Consider the following 16,855-nt stretch of genomic DNA (forward strand, 5'->3'; position numbering starts at 1 on the left):
AATTTCAGACATTAAAACCACCCTTGTGGCTTCCCTCCACCGCCCCTCACCCTCCTATATAATATTTCACATTGCCATTTTTATTTCCCCCCTATTTATTTATTTATTTATTTTTGATTTCATTTTACATGCTAGTTGCCGTACATTTTCAACACTATACATTACATATATGGATTCCCCACATCTAACCCTATACACAACTCAGCATTTACCCAAATACCCACGTGACTTCCTTCACTCACATTGCAATTTTTATCTAAATTTATATTTCTTAACTCTTTTAACTTACTATTTATTATTATTATAAACCAGATTTACAAACATTAAACCAAACATATCAACATGTTAGTTTTTGAGCAGTACTTGAACACATAATCTTCAAACCATTTCCATTATATTTTTATTTTCCAGTTTGATTGGTACCTTATTACTGCACTTGACCTTGCCACTTCTATAAATTCAATTAGTTTCTTTATCCAGTCATCCTTTGTGGGTATATATTTCCTGTTCCAGTTTTGTGCAAGGAGTAGCCTTGCTGCAGCTGTCGCGTATAAGAATAATATCTTCCCATCTTGTGGTATTTCTTTACCTCTTATACTCAGTAAATATGCCTCTGGTTTCCCCCTCTAAATTAATTCTGATCATCTTTTTTATTTCCTCATGAATTTTTTAACGTTTCTGTAGCCCCACCATAAACGTATCGGCGTGCCCTCTGCCTCCTCAGACTTCCAGCATAAATTCCAATTCTCCCCTTTTTCTTTTTGTGCCCCATCTCGGTTTGGGACGGCTTTTGCCAGTTGTTTTCCTTTTGTAAAAACTAAGATTCCCCTGCTGCCCCCCCCCAGTTTTTTTTTAAAAAAATAGATTTAGCAGAGACACAAAGCTTACCTTATGGATGGAAGTGAGGTTGCTGTGGGCATCGGCAAACGCAGGATTTATCTGGATTGCTCTTGTGTAGCATTGCAGAGCTCCCTGGACGTCTTGCATTTCCTTCAAGGTGTTCCCCATGTTGGAATAGGCGTCTGCAAAAGTGGGACTGATTCTGACATGGAGGGGGAGAGAAAAAGTGCCATTTTGGTACAAAAATACTCTGAAGTTACGCTGGAAATGTAAGGGTCAAGAAGGCTCTTTCTATCCTATACGGTGGTCTTTAGGGCAGTTCATTAAAAAAACTTTTTTTAAAAATGCCTTCTCCAAAGCCTTCACAAAATAGGAAAACGTCCAAGAAAACAGCTGTTTTCATGGAGGGTTGAGATATTAACTGATATGCACAAAATTTCAGATATAGCTATATAATCCCTAATGTAGTAAGATAAGACCTTGGGAGCAGGCATCTTCAAAAAAGTGTTTTTTATGAACCACCCTAGTGGTCATGTGAGACAGTGAGACCTTGGTTCTCAAATGTTTTTTATACAGGTTTCTTTATACAGAAGGTTTTTTATACAGAAAGGTTCAGCATTGTGGCATCCTCTTCATACGGACAAGCAGCACTTTCCTTTTGGGAAATTCCATGCTCCTCAATTCTGGCAATTATTAATCACTCTCAATTCCACCCTAATAATTGCCACCTGCCCGGATTTTAACTTGTCTGAATTAATTTTTATTTGAATTACTTGATGTCTGCTTTTAGGCTCGTTGTGTTGTTTTTATGATGTTAGCTGCTCTGAGCCCAGCCTTGGCCGGCGAGGGTGGGATACAAACAAAAACAAATTATTATTATTATTATTATTATTATTACTACTACTCAAACGCTTTGGTTCCCAAATGCCGAAAACCCAGAAAAAGTGTTCCAGTTTCCAGGCGTTTTTCGGAAGCCAAACATCAAATTTGGCTGTCAGCTATTCTTTCTGGGGCGCCTGCACCAATCAAACAGACTTCGGGAACAGATTAAGTTTGGTGCTTTGGTTTTTGCAATTTATGTGGTGTTTTTGTTTCGGAGGCTTTTTTGGTTCATTTGTTTTTGCGACTGTGCGGATCCCAGTTTAGTTACTGATTGATTGATTGATTGATTGATTGATTGTGTGATTGCAGAAACGGATAGAAGCCCCGGTCCCCATCCGAACAATGACTATCATCAGTGCAGGTGAGGAAAAAAAATAATTTTCATTTTTATCATTTACAAGACTGTTGTATTTATTTTAGAGTACAGTACATGGATGACTGCTTTCATTTTAGGGATCAGTGGTCTCGTTAGATAGTAAAATTCATGTTAAATGGCTGTTTTAGGGATTGTTTTTCAAAGTCTGGTACGGATTAATCCGTTTTGCATGACTTTCTATGGGAAAGTGCACCTTGGTTTTGGAACACATTCAGTTTGAGAACCAAGGTACCACTGTATAATTAACTGGGGGGGGGGGAGAGAACATTTGTGTAAAAACCAGAAGCCTTTCTAATAGGTTTAACGGGTGAAGAAATACCAAGAGACCTAAAAAGACAGTGTATTCTATTTATGCCAGAATGTTCTTAGCCCGGATGTGGAAGGAAGAGAAGGTCCCAACAAAAGAAGAGTGGATTATCAAAATGACTGTGAAGATCAGACATCAAGATGATAGGAAATTTAAGCAAAGAAAAAAGTTAAAAGGACAAAATGGGGAAAATAATGAAGATGAAATGTGAAAAAGCATGGTGCAAAAACCTTAAGGATATAACCATCGTTAGTTCAAAGATGGCAAAATTAAGGGAGAATGAGATAGGCAGGAGAAGTAAATATTTAAAAAACCAGAAGAGGGAAGCTGGGGGAGATTGGGATTCATCTATGCTGTCTGCAAGAATGATGTTTGTGTTGAATATAAAATGCTAAAACTTAATAAAAACTATTTATATATATAAAAAAATTAAACAAGAATGGGAAAAATTTATTGAATACCTTAAAGATACATATTTAGAAATAATAATAATAATAATAATAATAATAATAATAATAATAATAATAATAATAATAATAATAATAATAATTGTATCCCGCCCTCCCTGGCCGAAACCGGTCTTAGGGCAGCTAACATCAAATATATAACATTAGTATAAAATCAAACAATAATTAAATTACCTCCTAAAAACAAATCGGGATCAAATTAAAATCGAATTAGATGGTTTTCCACAGGCAGGATTGATATAACATTGATGAAGCCAAAGTAGCAAATAAGGAAATGGAATAGAACGAATCATTGTAATTACATGCAAGAAAAGATGGCAAAATATGGAAACGGGGGGTGGGGGGTGGGGGAGAGTCCAAGGGGTTTGTATAATCCCAGTATTGTATATATTGAAAATGTTTGGAGTGTATGGAAATAAAATGATAAAATAAAAAAACTGAATAATAATAATAATAATAATAATAATAATAATAATAATAATAATAATAATAATAATAATAAAATTATTTATATCCTGCCCTCCCCAGCCGAAGCCGGGCTCAGGGCGGCTAACAACAATCAAAATAGTCCAACATTTTAAAACATTCATTATAAAATTAATTAAATCAAATTAAAATCAAATTAATGGCAACCATCAAGCAAAATTCTGTGCAGGTTGCCAGAGGAGGGAGTCAGTCTGCGCCCTGACCAAAGGCCTGGTGGAACAGCTCTGTCTTGCAGGCCCTACGGAAGGATGTCAGGTCCCACAGGGCCCTAGTCTCTTGTGACAGAGCGTTCCACCAGATTGGAGCCGCAGCCGAGAAGGCCCTGGCTCTAGTTGAGGCCAACCTAACCTCTCTGTGACCTGGGATCTTTAGGGTGTTTTTATTTGCAGACCGTAAATTTCTCTGTGGGACATACCAGGAGAGGCAGTCCCATAGGTACGAGGGTCCTAGGCCGTATAGGGCTTTAAAGGTTAAAACCAGCACCTTAAACCTGATCCTGTACTCCACCGGGAGCCAGTGCAGCTGGTACAGCACCGGATGGATATGATCTCGCAGCAAAGACCCCGTAAGGAGTCTCGCCGCGGCATTCTGCACCCGCTGGAGTTTCTGGGTCAGTCTCAAGGGCAGCCCCACGTAGAGCGAGTTACAATAATCCAGTCTGGAGGTGACCGTCGCGTGGATCACAGTGGCTAGGTCAGGGTGAGAGAGATAAGGAGCCAACTGCTTAGCTTGGCGGAGATGAAAAAATGCCGCCTTTGTTATAGCTGTAATCTGCGCCTCCATGGAAAGGGAGGTGTCGAAGATTACACCCAAACTCTTAACGGACGATGCTGGCACTAATTGCACCCCCGCAAGAGATGGGAGTTGCCCCCTCAATCCCATATCGCTCCGTCCCAGCCAGAGGACCTCTGTCTTCGAAGGATTTAACTTCAACCGGCTCCCACGTAACCATCCAGCCACAGCTTCCAGACATCTGGTCAGTGTATCTGGGGCCGAGTAAGGATGGCCATCCATCAACAGATAGAGTTGGGTGTCATCGGCATACTGATGGCAACCCAGCCAAAAACTCCGGACAAGCTGGGCGAGGGGGCGCATAAAGATGTTAAAAAGCATCGGGGAGAGTATCGCACTCTGAGGCACTCCACACACCAAGGAGTGGCGCGATGACAATTCCCCCCCCCAAGCGCCACCCTCTGTCCCCGACCGGAGAGAAACGAGCGCAGCCATTGAAGGACTGTGCCCTGGATCCCCACGTCGGCAAGGCGGTGGTCCAGAAGTTCGTGATCGACCATGTCGAAGGCTGCTGACAGGTCTAGAAGAATCAGCAGCCCCGACCCGCCTCGATCCAGCTGCCTGCGGAGATCATCTGTTAGGGCGACCAGAGCCGTCTCGGTCCCATGACCAGCGCGGAAGCCGGACTGGAATGGATCGAGAGCAGATGTTTCATCCAGAAACCTACCAAGCTGTTCAGCAACCGCTCTCTCAATCACCTTACCCAGGAATGGAAGATTCGAAACCGGGCGGTAATTGGATAGATCTAAAGGATCTAATGATGTTTTCTTTAAGAGCAGACACACCACTGCCTCCTTCAGTTCCCCTGGGAATATCCCAGTGCCAAGGGACAAATTGATGATATCCCCCAGGGGGGCCCGCACCTCGTCTGGGCACGCTCTAATCAGCCAGGACGGGCACGGGTCAAGAGGACAGGTGGTGGGCTTTCCAGCTCGGAGGAGTCTGTCCACATCGGCTGGGGATATCCGGTCAAAGTGGTCCAATACTGGACCCGAGGACAGTCGAGGGGCCTCCAGTTCCTTTATTGTATCCAAATTGGCAGGGAGGTCATGGCGGAGCAACAGGACCTTCTCCGCAAAAAAGCTCGCAAATGCCTCGCAGCTGTGTGTCGAATTGTTATTTAAATTTGGCTGTCCTTCAAGGGACAAAAAATAAAATAAAAATAAAAATAAAAAATAAAAAAACCTAAAAGAAAAAGAGAAAGTGCTTTATCCACAAGAGGAGAGCTTTCCCACAGGCACCAGACCAGCGCATGAGGAGTAATAATAATTATTAACAACAGCAACAATAATTTATTATTTATACCCAGCCACTCTGGGCGGCTTCCAGCAAAAGATTAAAATACAGTAAGGAGGAGCTCTTTCAATCTATTTTCCCCATGGCTTTGGAAGCTCACCTGATGGCCTCCTTGTAGTGCATGAGGGCCTCCTGGAGCTTCCCCTGCTGTTGCAAAACACTGGCTAAATTTGAATGCGCAGCTGCAAACTCCGGGAAGACCTGCGGGGAAGAAGCTCACTCTTAGTTTCCCTGAGAAGCATTCTAAAGAGACGGAGGCTGCTCTTTGAGGCTCAAAGGTTGTGGGCGTGAAATAAATCCTCATTTGGATTGACTTGCAAAAATTAAGGAGGAGGAGGAACCTATGGACTGCCTTTTTAGCATGCATAGGAAATACTGTTGGGAGATCAGACTGTCAAATGACCAATGCCATATTTTAAAGAGCCCCTCTTTGATGCTCAAATGTGGCAGGGGCTGGCTGCAAAATAAATCACCGTTTGGAATGATTTGTGGTAATGATAATAATAATAATAATAATAATAATAATAATAATAATAATAATAATAATAATAATAATAATGGGCCTATGAACTGCCTTTTTCGTACGCATAGGAAATACTGTTAGAAAATAAGACTGTCAGGGGATCAAGCTCAGCCGACACAGAGAACAGCATGTGCCCAGCTTTTATTTCAATTTCTGTACCGTTCCTTAACACCTTGCATTGTTCTTCTGATGAAAAAGCAGATTTTTGGTCATTCCAGGAGGCCTAGGAATATAAAAAGGGGGACAGACCCTCTTCCTTCCAAAGGGGACTTATCGGACCATGCTTTGTCGAGCCTCAAAATGCTACTTCACTTTCACTTCTTCACCATTATTTCCGTTATTGATCAAGAAAAATTTGATCGGCGATTTTTAAAAAGACCCAGACTAGGAGTCCAGGGTACGCATGCCTAACCCTTATATGTCAATTTAATTGTTGTAATTCTCCACGCACGTACCTCAAGAGCTTTCCGGTACAGGCGGACAGCCTCCTCGATATTCCCTTGTTCTCGCTTGATGTTCGCCAGGTTATTAAGAGAATCCGCGTGAGTCGGACATAAACGGAGAGCTGTATTGTAGCATTCCTCGGCTTCGGCAACCTTCGAAACACAAAACAGAGTTTTTACACGAATATTAGTATGTCTTTCACAGGAGCCCAAAAGGCTGCTCTGTGATGTGATGGCTGGATTGAGGTTTGATACAGCCCCTCAGCTCCTGACGGTAACTTGGTATTAGAGCGGTTCATAAAAAACTCTTTTTTTGAAAATGCCTGCTCCAAAGTTCTTCTCTTACCAACAGTAGAGATTATATAGCTATATCTGGAATGGCATGCATATCAGTTAATATCTTTTATATATATATGCCAGCTGTCCTTTGTCAACAACCAATTGTTGCTGTTTTTTATATTGAATATATGCTATATGGTAACTGTTGCACCTCATAGGTAACTCAAGCCTTCTGCACGTCACAAAAGATGTATTTTATCAAAGTCATTGTTGAACTGAAATACAATTAAGAAGTATATTAATAGTGAAATGCAATTAAGAAGAAGCATATTAACAGTAAAACCCCACAATTGTTGAGCCTTTTTTAAGGATTTGACCCCAGAGGTGCTGACCTTTTTTTAGGATTAAGGTTCTTGAGCTTTTTGGGGGGAAGTTTTGCCCTAGTAAATAAACCGCCACGAGGGCCGGATTAAATCGACCAGAGGGCCAGATTAGGCCCCTGAACTGGACTTTGGACATGCCTGGTCTAAAAGAACATTGGGAAAATTTAAATTCTTTGGCAGGATAGCAGGAAATATGACAAAACCAATGCATTTTGAGATCTAGGAGAGATGGGTGGAAGGCCCCCAAAGTGGACTTTGGACATGCTTGGTTTAGGGGAACATAAATACAAGAGCAGACTAATCCGATTCAAACTCTCTTTCCCGCACACTTACCGTCTTTTGCAAGATGTATTTAAGGAAGACAGTAAGGGAAATGGTTTTGGTCATACTAAATCAAAATTAAGAGACAGAGTTGCTAGATAGTAAAAGAAAATCATTGCCAAAAACGTATAAGAATGGCATACAAAGGATGAAGAAGTTAAGTCGGTTATGATTAAATGGGCTCAAGATTTTGGTCATAACATTGAATTAGATAAGTGGGAAAGATTATGGGCAAAAACAATTTATTGAATGTACAGCACTAATTAAAAATTTAATGAAGGTGACGTATAGGTGGTATTTGACGCCGACTAAACTTGCTAAAATATATATAACTCAAGATAAGGCACGCTAGAAATGCAAGGAGAAGGAAGGGAATTTCGTCCATAGGTGGTGGATGTGCACTAAAGTCAAAGTCTACTGGGATATGATTTACAAAGAATTGAAAAAGATCTTTAAATATACTGTTATTAAAAAAACCAGAGGCTAATTTTTGAAAGTGATTTACAAATGCTAAAGTAAATTGTTTTAAGTAGAGTAAGAAGGTAAATAGGGCGATATATGTTCAGGTAGGCAGCTGTGGTGGTCTAACGCAGTTGAAATATATAAAAAATATATAAATTGTCCAGTAGCACATTGCAGACCAACTCAGTTTGGTCTTGGTAGAAGCTTTTGTATCTGAAGAATTGGACCTGCATACAAAAAATTATACCAAGAAGAAGCCAAGTTTAGCAAGCCCTGTTTAGGGAAGCTTTTAATGTTTGACGGACTATTGTATTTTAATATTTTGTCGCCAAGAGTGGCTGGGGAAACCCAGCCAGATAGGCGGGGTATAAATTTTATTATTATTATTATTATTATTATTATTATTATTATTATTATTATTATTATTATTATTATTATTATTATTATCATCATCATCAGGTGCTACTGGACAATTTTTAAAGGGTGATATAGAAATGCTAAGAGGATCGTGACTGCTTAAGAAAGCCAGGGAGTGGGAGCGGGGGAAGGGGGAGGGGAGTCGACGCTTGGTATGAGCAAAGTTGTATGTGACGATATGACAAAGGAAAAAATAAAAGAGGACTTCTTCTAGGTTCTGTACCCCAAATCCCCCCCCCAAAGAGCCCAATTTCGAGGTCACCATCATCCGGAAGGCTTTTTTCAGCAAACCCTCTGACATACAGAAAGCAAAAGGGACCGGTTTCATTTTCTTTTTTTAATTTTTATTTTATTTATAACATAGTCCACAACAACTCATACATACAAACAGACCCACCACCATTGACTAATTATCAAAATTAAACTCCTATCCCCTTACACAAAGAAAACATAACATAAAAATAAAAGACTTTATTCTGTTAAATGGCCGCCTTATTTACCTCTTGTATACTATTTCTTTTGTATGGGATTATTACAATTTTTCCTAATTATGACTTAAACCACAAAGTCTCCTGTAGAAATTAATTGAAACAAGTCCAAGTGTATATTTTGGGGCACTGTTTGGTAAAGTATTCTCTGCATTTTCCCCATTCCTTTTGGAATTCTTGTCTGGGTTGTGCCCTAATTGTCTCTGTTAATCTGGCCAATTCAGCATGGGGTAAAAGCCTAAGAAAAAGCTAAACAACTTCAATCCTAAAAAAAGTTCAACAATTTAAACCCTAAGAAAAGAGCTCAACAACTTCAATCCTTAAAAAAAGTAAACAACTTTGGTCGGCCCTTATGGCCCTTCACTTCATCAAATCTGGCCCTCTTTGAAAAAAGTTTGGACACCACTGCCTAATAGGAAAGTTTCTGTATTTTTTTTTCACAGGCCCACCAGAAATGTATAAGTGTCCCTTCTTCTTTACTGCACCTCCAGCACAGTTTTTTTGTTTTATACATTTTAGCTATTTTGGCAGGTGTTAAGTACCATCTATAAAACATCTTTTATATAGATGTTCCCCCCACCCCAAGGCAAAAGGGACCAGTTTCTTACGCTGCCTTTCTCTTTCAGCGCGTTGGCCAGGTTGCAGTAGGCGTCAGGGAAGTGGGGCTGGAGCTCAATGGCCCTCTTGTAGGTATCGATTGCCAGATCGATCAGCCCCTGTTCGTAATACACACATGCCAGGTTGCCGTGGACAACAGCGTGGTTGGGACTCAGGCTCAGGGCCCGTAGGTAGGCTGCAACGGCTCTGAAATGAGATCAAGGACTGGTTCAGTTTCATTGTCACCAGGGTGGATAAAAATCTGTTTTTTAAAAAATAAAATGCTTTGGGAGGACGATTAAGAGGATCGAGGCGGGCCGGGACTGCTGATTCTTTTAGATTTGTTAGCGGCCTTCGACATGGTCGATCACAAACTTTTGGACCACCGCCTTGCCAACGTGGGGATTCAGGGCACAGTCAGACAATGGCTGTGCTCCTTTATCTCAGGTCGGGGACAGAGGGTGGCGCTAGGGAGGGAGTTGTCGCTGCGGCACTCCTTGTTGTGTGGAGTGCCGCAGGGCACAATCCTTTCCCAGATGCTTTTCAATATCTTTATGCGCCCCCTTGCCCAGATTGTCCGGAGTTTAGGGCTGAGTTGTCGTCAATATGCTGATGACACCCAACTTTATCTGTCAATGGACTCGGCCCCAGACACACTGACCAGATGCTTGGAAGCCGTGGCTGGGTGGCTGCGTGGGAGCCAGTTGAAGTTAAATCCTTCGAAGACAGAGGTCCTCTGGCTGGGTCAGGACAACATGGGGTTGGGGGGCCAACTCCCATCTCTTGTGGGGGCGCAATTAGTGCCAGAGCCTTCTGTCAAGAGCTTGGGTGTAACCTTCGATGCCTCTCTTTCCATGGAGGCACAGGTTGCAGCCACAGCAAAGGTGGCATTTTTCCACCTCCGCCGTATTAAGGAATTGGTTCCTTACCTTTCTCGCCCTGATCTGGCCAGTGATCCATGCGATGGTCACCTCCAGGCTTGATTATTTTAACTCGCTCTATGCTTAGACTCACTCTGACACCCTATATGGGATTTGGTATATAAATTTTCCCGTGGCTTTTTTGCTGGCCCATGTAGCACCAGCATGGATAGCTGGCTTGGGTGAATAGCTGATGTTTCCTCCCTTTGTAGTCTTGATGAGGCTGCATTTTAAGCTGTATTTTAATTAACTGGGGTTTTTTTCTATTCTATTTTATTGTAATTTATATTTGGTGTTAGCCGCCCTGAGCCAGGCCCTGGCCAGTGAGAGCGGGGTAGAAATAAATAAATAAATAAATAATTCGGGGAAGAATTATTTGTTTTAAGTTTTTCATGTGTGCGAAAACTCAGTCCAAGTTTTTCTTGGGGAAAAAATGTTTCAGCACATCAGTTAAGCAACATGGATACATATGCTACCATTTTACTGTTTTAGTGAAATAAATTGCTTAAATTGTTATGAAGGAAATGTTTCTTTTCTCCTTCCAATCAAGTACAGCAGAAAAGTTGTTCAAATAAAAAGTGTTCACTTATTAAAACTCACCATCATTTCGTCACAATCGGGCTGTATATAGCAGAACCAAATCATTTTGATATAACTGTAGAAAAGACTCTGAAGTTAGGATTCCAAAAAGGAAACCTGCCTCCGATTGTCAATATTAAGAGGATGCCAGCAAGGCTGAACCTTCCGGTAAAAGGGGGATTTAAATCAAGTCTTATGGATTTGGGATTTAAATCAATTTGCTTTAAATAAAATCAACCCTCTAGGCAACAATGGGAGTTAGTTTGGGTATGGGTGCAACCACTAAACTGAGAATATAAGACGTAATGTGATTATACGCAAAACCAATAAAAAACATTTATATAAAAAAGAGAATATAAGCTCTATGCCTATTTGCTTACCTGTCAAATATACGCGCCTCCTTCAAGACGTTCCCCAGATTAATGTAAGCATCCAGGAAGTTGGGGTCCAGGGTCACCGCCTGAAAATATTTAAGATAATAGATTTTTGTTACTAATACAGTCATACCTCAGGTTGAAGTAGCTGCGGGTTAAGCATTTTCGGGTTGTGCTCCGTGGCGACCTAGAAGTAACAGAGCCCGTTACTTCCGGGTTCTGCAGCTTGCGCACGTGCAGACACTCAAAATGATGCCACACGCATCTACGGAAGCAGCAAATTGTGACCCGAGCATGTTCGCTTCAGGATGCGAACGGGGCCCCGGAACGGATCCCGTTCGCATCCAGAGGTACCACTGTATAACAGCATGGTTACTTTTAAATAAGTGGGTCAACTTTGACCTAGGCTGCCTCCTACCTACCTTCCTACCTTATCGATCTACCGACTTTATCTTATTATCTATCTACTTGCCTACCTATCTTATCTATCTATCTATCTATCTATCTACCTACCCTATCTATCAAATCTATCTACCTACCTACCATCTAATCCAGGTGTGGCCCAACTTGGCCCTCCAACCCCCATCATCCCTACCTAACAGGACCAGTGGTCAGGGACAATGTGAGTTGTAGTCCCAAAACAGCTGGAGGGCCAGGTTTGGCCATGCCTGAATCTATCTACCTACTCAATCAATCAATCTAACTAATCTATCTATCCATCTACCAACCTTTCTTATATATGTATCTATCTAATCTACCTACCTAATGTATCTAATCTAATCTAATCTAATCTAATCTAATCTAATCTAATCTAATCTAATCTAATCTAATCTAATCTAACTATCTATCATCTATCTAATCTATCTATGCAAGGAATATCAACTGTACGAGAAATGGTACCAACTAATGTACTAACAGGACACCGGAGGCCCATTGCAGCTGAAAAAATGCCTCCAGTTTTAATATAAAAAAGAATGGGAAACGTTTATTGCATATTGACAAAAGCAGTGCACACAGGTTAATACATTAGCAGGATTAATTTTTTTAAAAAAACCCACCTGTAATGGTTAAATTTAAAGTAGAATCATAGAATCATACAGCTGGAATAGACCACAAGGGCCATCGAGTCCAACCCCCTGCCAAGCAGGAAACACCATCAGAGCACTCCTGACATATGGTTGTCAAGCCTCTGCTTAAAGACCTCCAAAGAAGGAGACTCCACCACACTCCTTGGCAGCAAATTCCACTGTCAAACAGCTCTTACTGTCAGGAAGTTCTTCCTAATGTTTAGGTGGAATCTTCTTTCTTGTAGTTTGGATCCATTGCTCCGTGTCCGCTTCTCTGGAGCAGCAGAAAACAACCTTTCTCCCTCCTCTATGTGACATACTTTTCTATATTTGAACATGGCTATCATATCACCCCTTAACCTCCTCTTCTCCAGGCTAAACATGCCCAGCTCCCTTAGCCGTTCCTCATAAGGCATCGTTTCCAGGCCTTTGACCATTTTGGTTGCCCTCCTCTGGAGTAAGGACAGTCCCCGGATTTACAAATCAGTCCCCATACAAAATCCATTTAAGTTGAAAAGTATCCCCGGACTCATTGAAAAAAAATCTGATAACCTTAAATTAGTGATGATGATTTTATTGAAGAAGAAGAAGAGTTTGGATTTGATATCCCGCCTTTCACTCCCTTTAAGGAATCTCAAAGCGGCTAACATTCTCCTTTCCCTTCCTTCCCCACAACAAACACTCTGTGAGGTGAGTGGGGCTGAGAGACGTCAGAGAAGTGTGACTGGCCCAAGGTCACCCAGCAGCTGCATGTGGAGGAGTGGAGACGCGAACCCGGTTCCCCAGATTATGAGTCTACCGCTCTTAACCACTACACCACACTGGCTCTCCAGTGATGATAATGAATGATGATAATACAAAGGAACCAGGGGAGGCAAGTCAAATAATCCCATAATGTGGGATTAACATTGATTGTGTATACAGTTGTTTTTTAAAAAAATATTATTTAATTTAATGATTTGGTTTTTTGTGAAAACTAAAAAAATATTATACAGTGGTAGCTTGGGTTAAGTACTTAATTCGTTCCGGAGGTCTGTTCTTAACCTGAAATTGTTCTTTTTTTAAATAATAATAATAATTTTTATTAAATTTTCCTATTTACAAATTCGCCATCCCAAACAGTATTCACAAATTTCAACTTTTTGGACTTCCACAAGCTTTTCCACCAATCCATATTTTCTATTTTTATGCATTCTCTAAATTTATATTGCCATTTAATATTATCCTTTCAGTTCTATTTCTTTTTTACAATACATCTTTAACTTTCACAAAGCCTCTTTAAATCCCACTAGCGTTGTCTGTTCGTCACATATGCTTTTCCGATAATCTGTAAACTTTCCCGAGTCCTCGATGAACTTGTGATCCCATTGATATCTAATCTTCCCAGTCAGTTTATCCAGTTCTGCATAGTCCATAAGTTTCATTCTCCACTCTTCAAGGGTCGGTAGCTCCTCTTGTTTCCATTTTTGGGCCATTAATATTCTTGCCGCTGTTACTGCGTATTGGAAAAGTTTGTAATCCTTTCTATTTATCTCTCTTCCAGTTATTCCTAACAAAAAGGCTTCTGGTTTCCTTACAAATGTGTATTTAAGCATCTTCTTCAACTCATTATATATCATTTCCCAGAAACCCTTTACCTTCTTACATTCCCACCACATATGGAAAAAAGATCCTTCTTTTTCTTTACATTTCCAACACTTATTACATGTTTTGAACATTTTTGCTAACTTAACCGGTGTTATGTACCATCTATATACCATTTTCATAATATTTTCCTTTTTCCATTTTCATAATATTTTTCCCAGTCAGCCAATTGTATATTATAACCAAAGTCTCTGGCCCAATGTATCATAACCGACTTTACCTCCTCGTCCATCGTTTGCCAATCCAACAACATTTTATACATTTTTGACAATATCTTATAATCATTGTTTATCATCTCTATTTGAAATTTCGATTCTTTTTCCGTATATCCACTCTTTTAAATCCTTTTTAAACATTTCATTTACCTGAAAATAATGCAACCAATCAAACACATGTTCTTTTACTTGTTCATATGGCTTCATTTTCCATTTCCCCCCTTCTTTAATTATTAGCTCTCCGTAAGTGATCCAATTCCCTCTCATATTGATTTTCTTTACACTCATAACCTCTAATGGAGACAACCAGTGTGGAACTTTGGGTTCTAATATATTTTTACACCTATCCCATATTTCTATTATGGAGCTCCTGAAAATGTGATTCTCAAAACCCTTGTGACTTTTCTTCTTCTCCAACCACAAATACACGTGCCACCCAAATCTATTATCAAATCCTTCTAACTCTAACAGTTTATTGTTTTTTAATTTTATCCATTCCCTTAACCAGCAGAGACAAGACGCTTCATAATATAATTTCAAATCTGGCAGCGCAAAGCCTCCTCTTTCCTTTGCATCTGTCAATAACTTACATTGTATTCTTGGCTTTTTGCCCTGCCAGATATATCTTGAATTTGCCACTCTTTGAAAGTCGTTGTCCCCCTAATTATAGGAATCATTTGGAACAAAAATAACATCTTTGGAAGCACACTCATTTTGATCGTTGAGATTCTACCCCAAAAAGAAAGTTTCATCCTTCCCCAAACTTACAAAACTTTTTTGATTCTGTTCCACACCGGTATATAGTTGTTTTGAAATAAATCAATATTTCTTGGAGTTAACCATATTCCCAGATATTTTACCTTCTTCGCCACTTCAATCCCTGATTCTCATTGCATTACTTCTATTGCACTTTGGTCCATATTCTTAATCATTACTTTGGTTTTTTTCTTATTTAATTGTGGGAGCCAGGAAGTCATGGAAAAGGCTTGTAGTGCCACCTGGTGCCTTGCTGACCTCGGTGACCAGCACTCTGAGCTTACAATGTATTAGAATGTATTGACCCTATAAGGAGTTAGGTTCCCCCCTCTGGGCACTGTAACCCTATATGGTTTGTGGGTGGGTTAAAGCTTGACCGGATGAGGTAACGTGAGACATTGGAATGCAGCCATGCGGCTGGAGAGAACAAAGGATAATAAAATCGGAGGAGAGAGAGGAAGGAGCTTTTTTGCCCTCCGTCCATGGAGACATTTGCCTTTGTGTGTGTTTTTTCTTTGCCTTGCACCCCAAAATGACGGCTGGTTTCCGTCAACTGGTTCCCACAAGTGGTGCCCTCTCTGAGGCAGAATAAAAGGATACGGCTGAGGTTTTTAAAAGGGAAAAAAGAAGCAACTGGAAGCAAACAGTCTGAGGCAGACTAAGAGGATTTTAAAAGAAACTGAGAGGATTTTTGATCCAAGCAGTGGTTATCATCGACTCACTACGTCCGGCAAGGATTGCAAAGCGCTCTACATCTTTAAAAAAGATCCCGGTGAGTTCGATCCCTTCTATTATATTGATTTTTGAAAAATGGGCAGCTCTTTGACTACTCCCCAACAGAAATTTTTAAAAGACTTAAAATTTCTCCTCTCCTCCAACAAACTGGAAGTTCCCGAGGGTGATTTGATACAGCTCATTCTGGCCATTGATGAACATTCTCCCTGGGACTTGGGTGTAATTGCAAATGGGACTTGGGAACTGAAACTTTGGGACAAGATTGGTGAACATTTTCATGAGCTCCCCAGCATCAGTACTCGGATTTTAAATGCATGGTGCAAGGTTCATTACGCTATGGGCTCTTTATCACCAAAAAATATCTCCCTGGCTGCATTGCCATCACAACCTCCAGCTTCTTTAATCCAGTCTGCTGTGTTAGAGTTTGTTCCAATCCTTGCCCTGCCAGCAGCTCCAGAACCCAAGCCTCCAGATTATAGTTCCTCACTAGAGGACCCAATCCTGCAAAAATATCGTGGTCTGGCTGGAAATGACCCTGCTCTTTCAGCAGCAGAACCAGCTACCCCCTTTCAACGTGCAGCCCTTGCCTGTTCCTTATCTCAGGATACCATGGCATTCCCTGTTATTGTGCCCCCTGCTGGTGCTCCAGCAGGAACTCAAGCCCAGCACCAACCTTTTGACTTTAAAATCTTGAAAGAGCTCCAATTGTCAGTCAGGACAAATGGACTGCAAGCACCATTCACACAGGCTCTTTTGGAAGCCACATTAGCCCAGCTGTTGGTTCCAGATGACATCAAGCTTTTGGCACGTACAGTTTTACCTCCATCAGCTGGTGTATTATTTGCTCATGAATGGGAAATCGCCTGTCATGGTTATGCTCCTGCCTTACTGCAACAAGCAAGAGGGAATAATCCTAATATTACCCTCGCAGATGTGATGGATGCTATGATGGGCCGTGGGCCCTTTGCTCAGGCTTCAGTACAAGCCACACTGCTGCAGATTTTATTGAGGGATACTGCTCTTGCTGCTCAACAAGCAATGAGAAAAATCCCAGAACCCACCAGTATTCAATCAAGGTGGGGTTCAATCAGGCAAGAGGCAAGAGAATCATATTCTTCCTTTATGGACAGGCTGATTACAGCAGTGAGTAGACAAATTGAAAATCCTGAAGCCAAACAAATAATTATCAAACAATTGGCCTTTGAA

At 40.8% G+C, this 16,855-nt stretch overlaps 1 protein-coding gene across 1 annotated transcript in view; it reads right to left on the bottom strand.

The window, feature by feature from the left end:
• The window catches only part of LOC308578199 (uncharacterized protein), a gene marked incomplete at its 5' end in the record, with an annotated part of 44,587 nt that overhangs the window by 20,381 nt on the left and 7,351 nt on the right, over positions 1–16,855 (bottom strand). Inside the window, 5 exons of the mRNA XM_081178456.1 lie at positions 889–1,042; positions 5,547–5,647; positions 6,425–6,565; positions 9,371–9,566; positions 11,239–11,318. Of these exons, the coding sequence (XP_081034582.1) occupies positions 889–1,042; positions 5,547–5,647; positions 6,425–6,565; positions 9,371–9,566; positions 11,239–11,318 (672 nt within the window). The remainder of the gene's footprint in view (positions 1–888; positions 1,043–5,546; positions 5,648–6,424; positions 6,566–9,370; positions 9,567–11,238; positions 11,319–16,855) is intronic.

This window comes from Podarcis bocagei (genome assembly GCF_964188305.1).
Source record: "Podarcis bocagei genome assembly, chromosome: W".
Taxonomy (NCBI): Eukaryota; Metazoa; Chordata; class Lepidosauria; order Squamata; family Lacertidae; genus Podarcis; species Podarcis bocagei.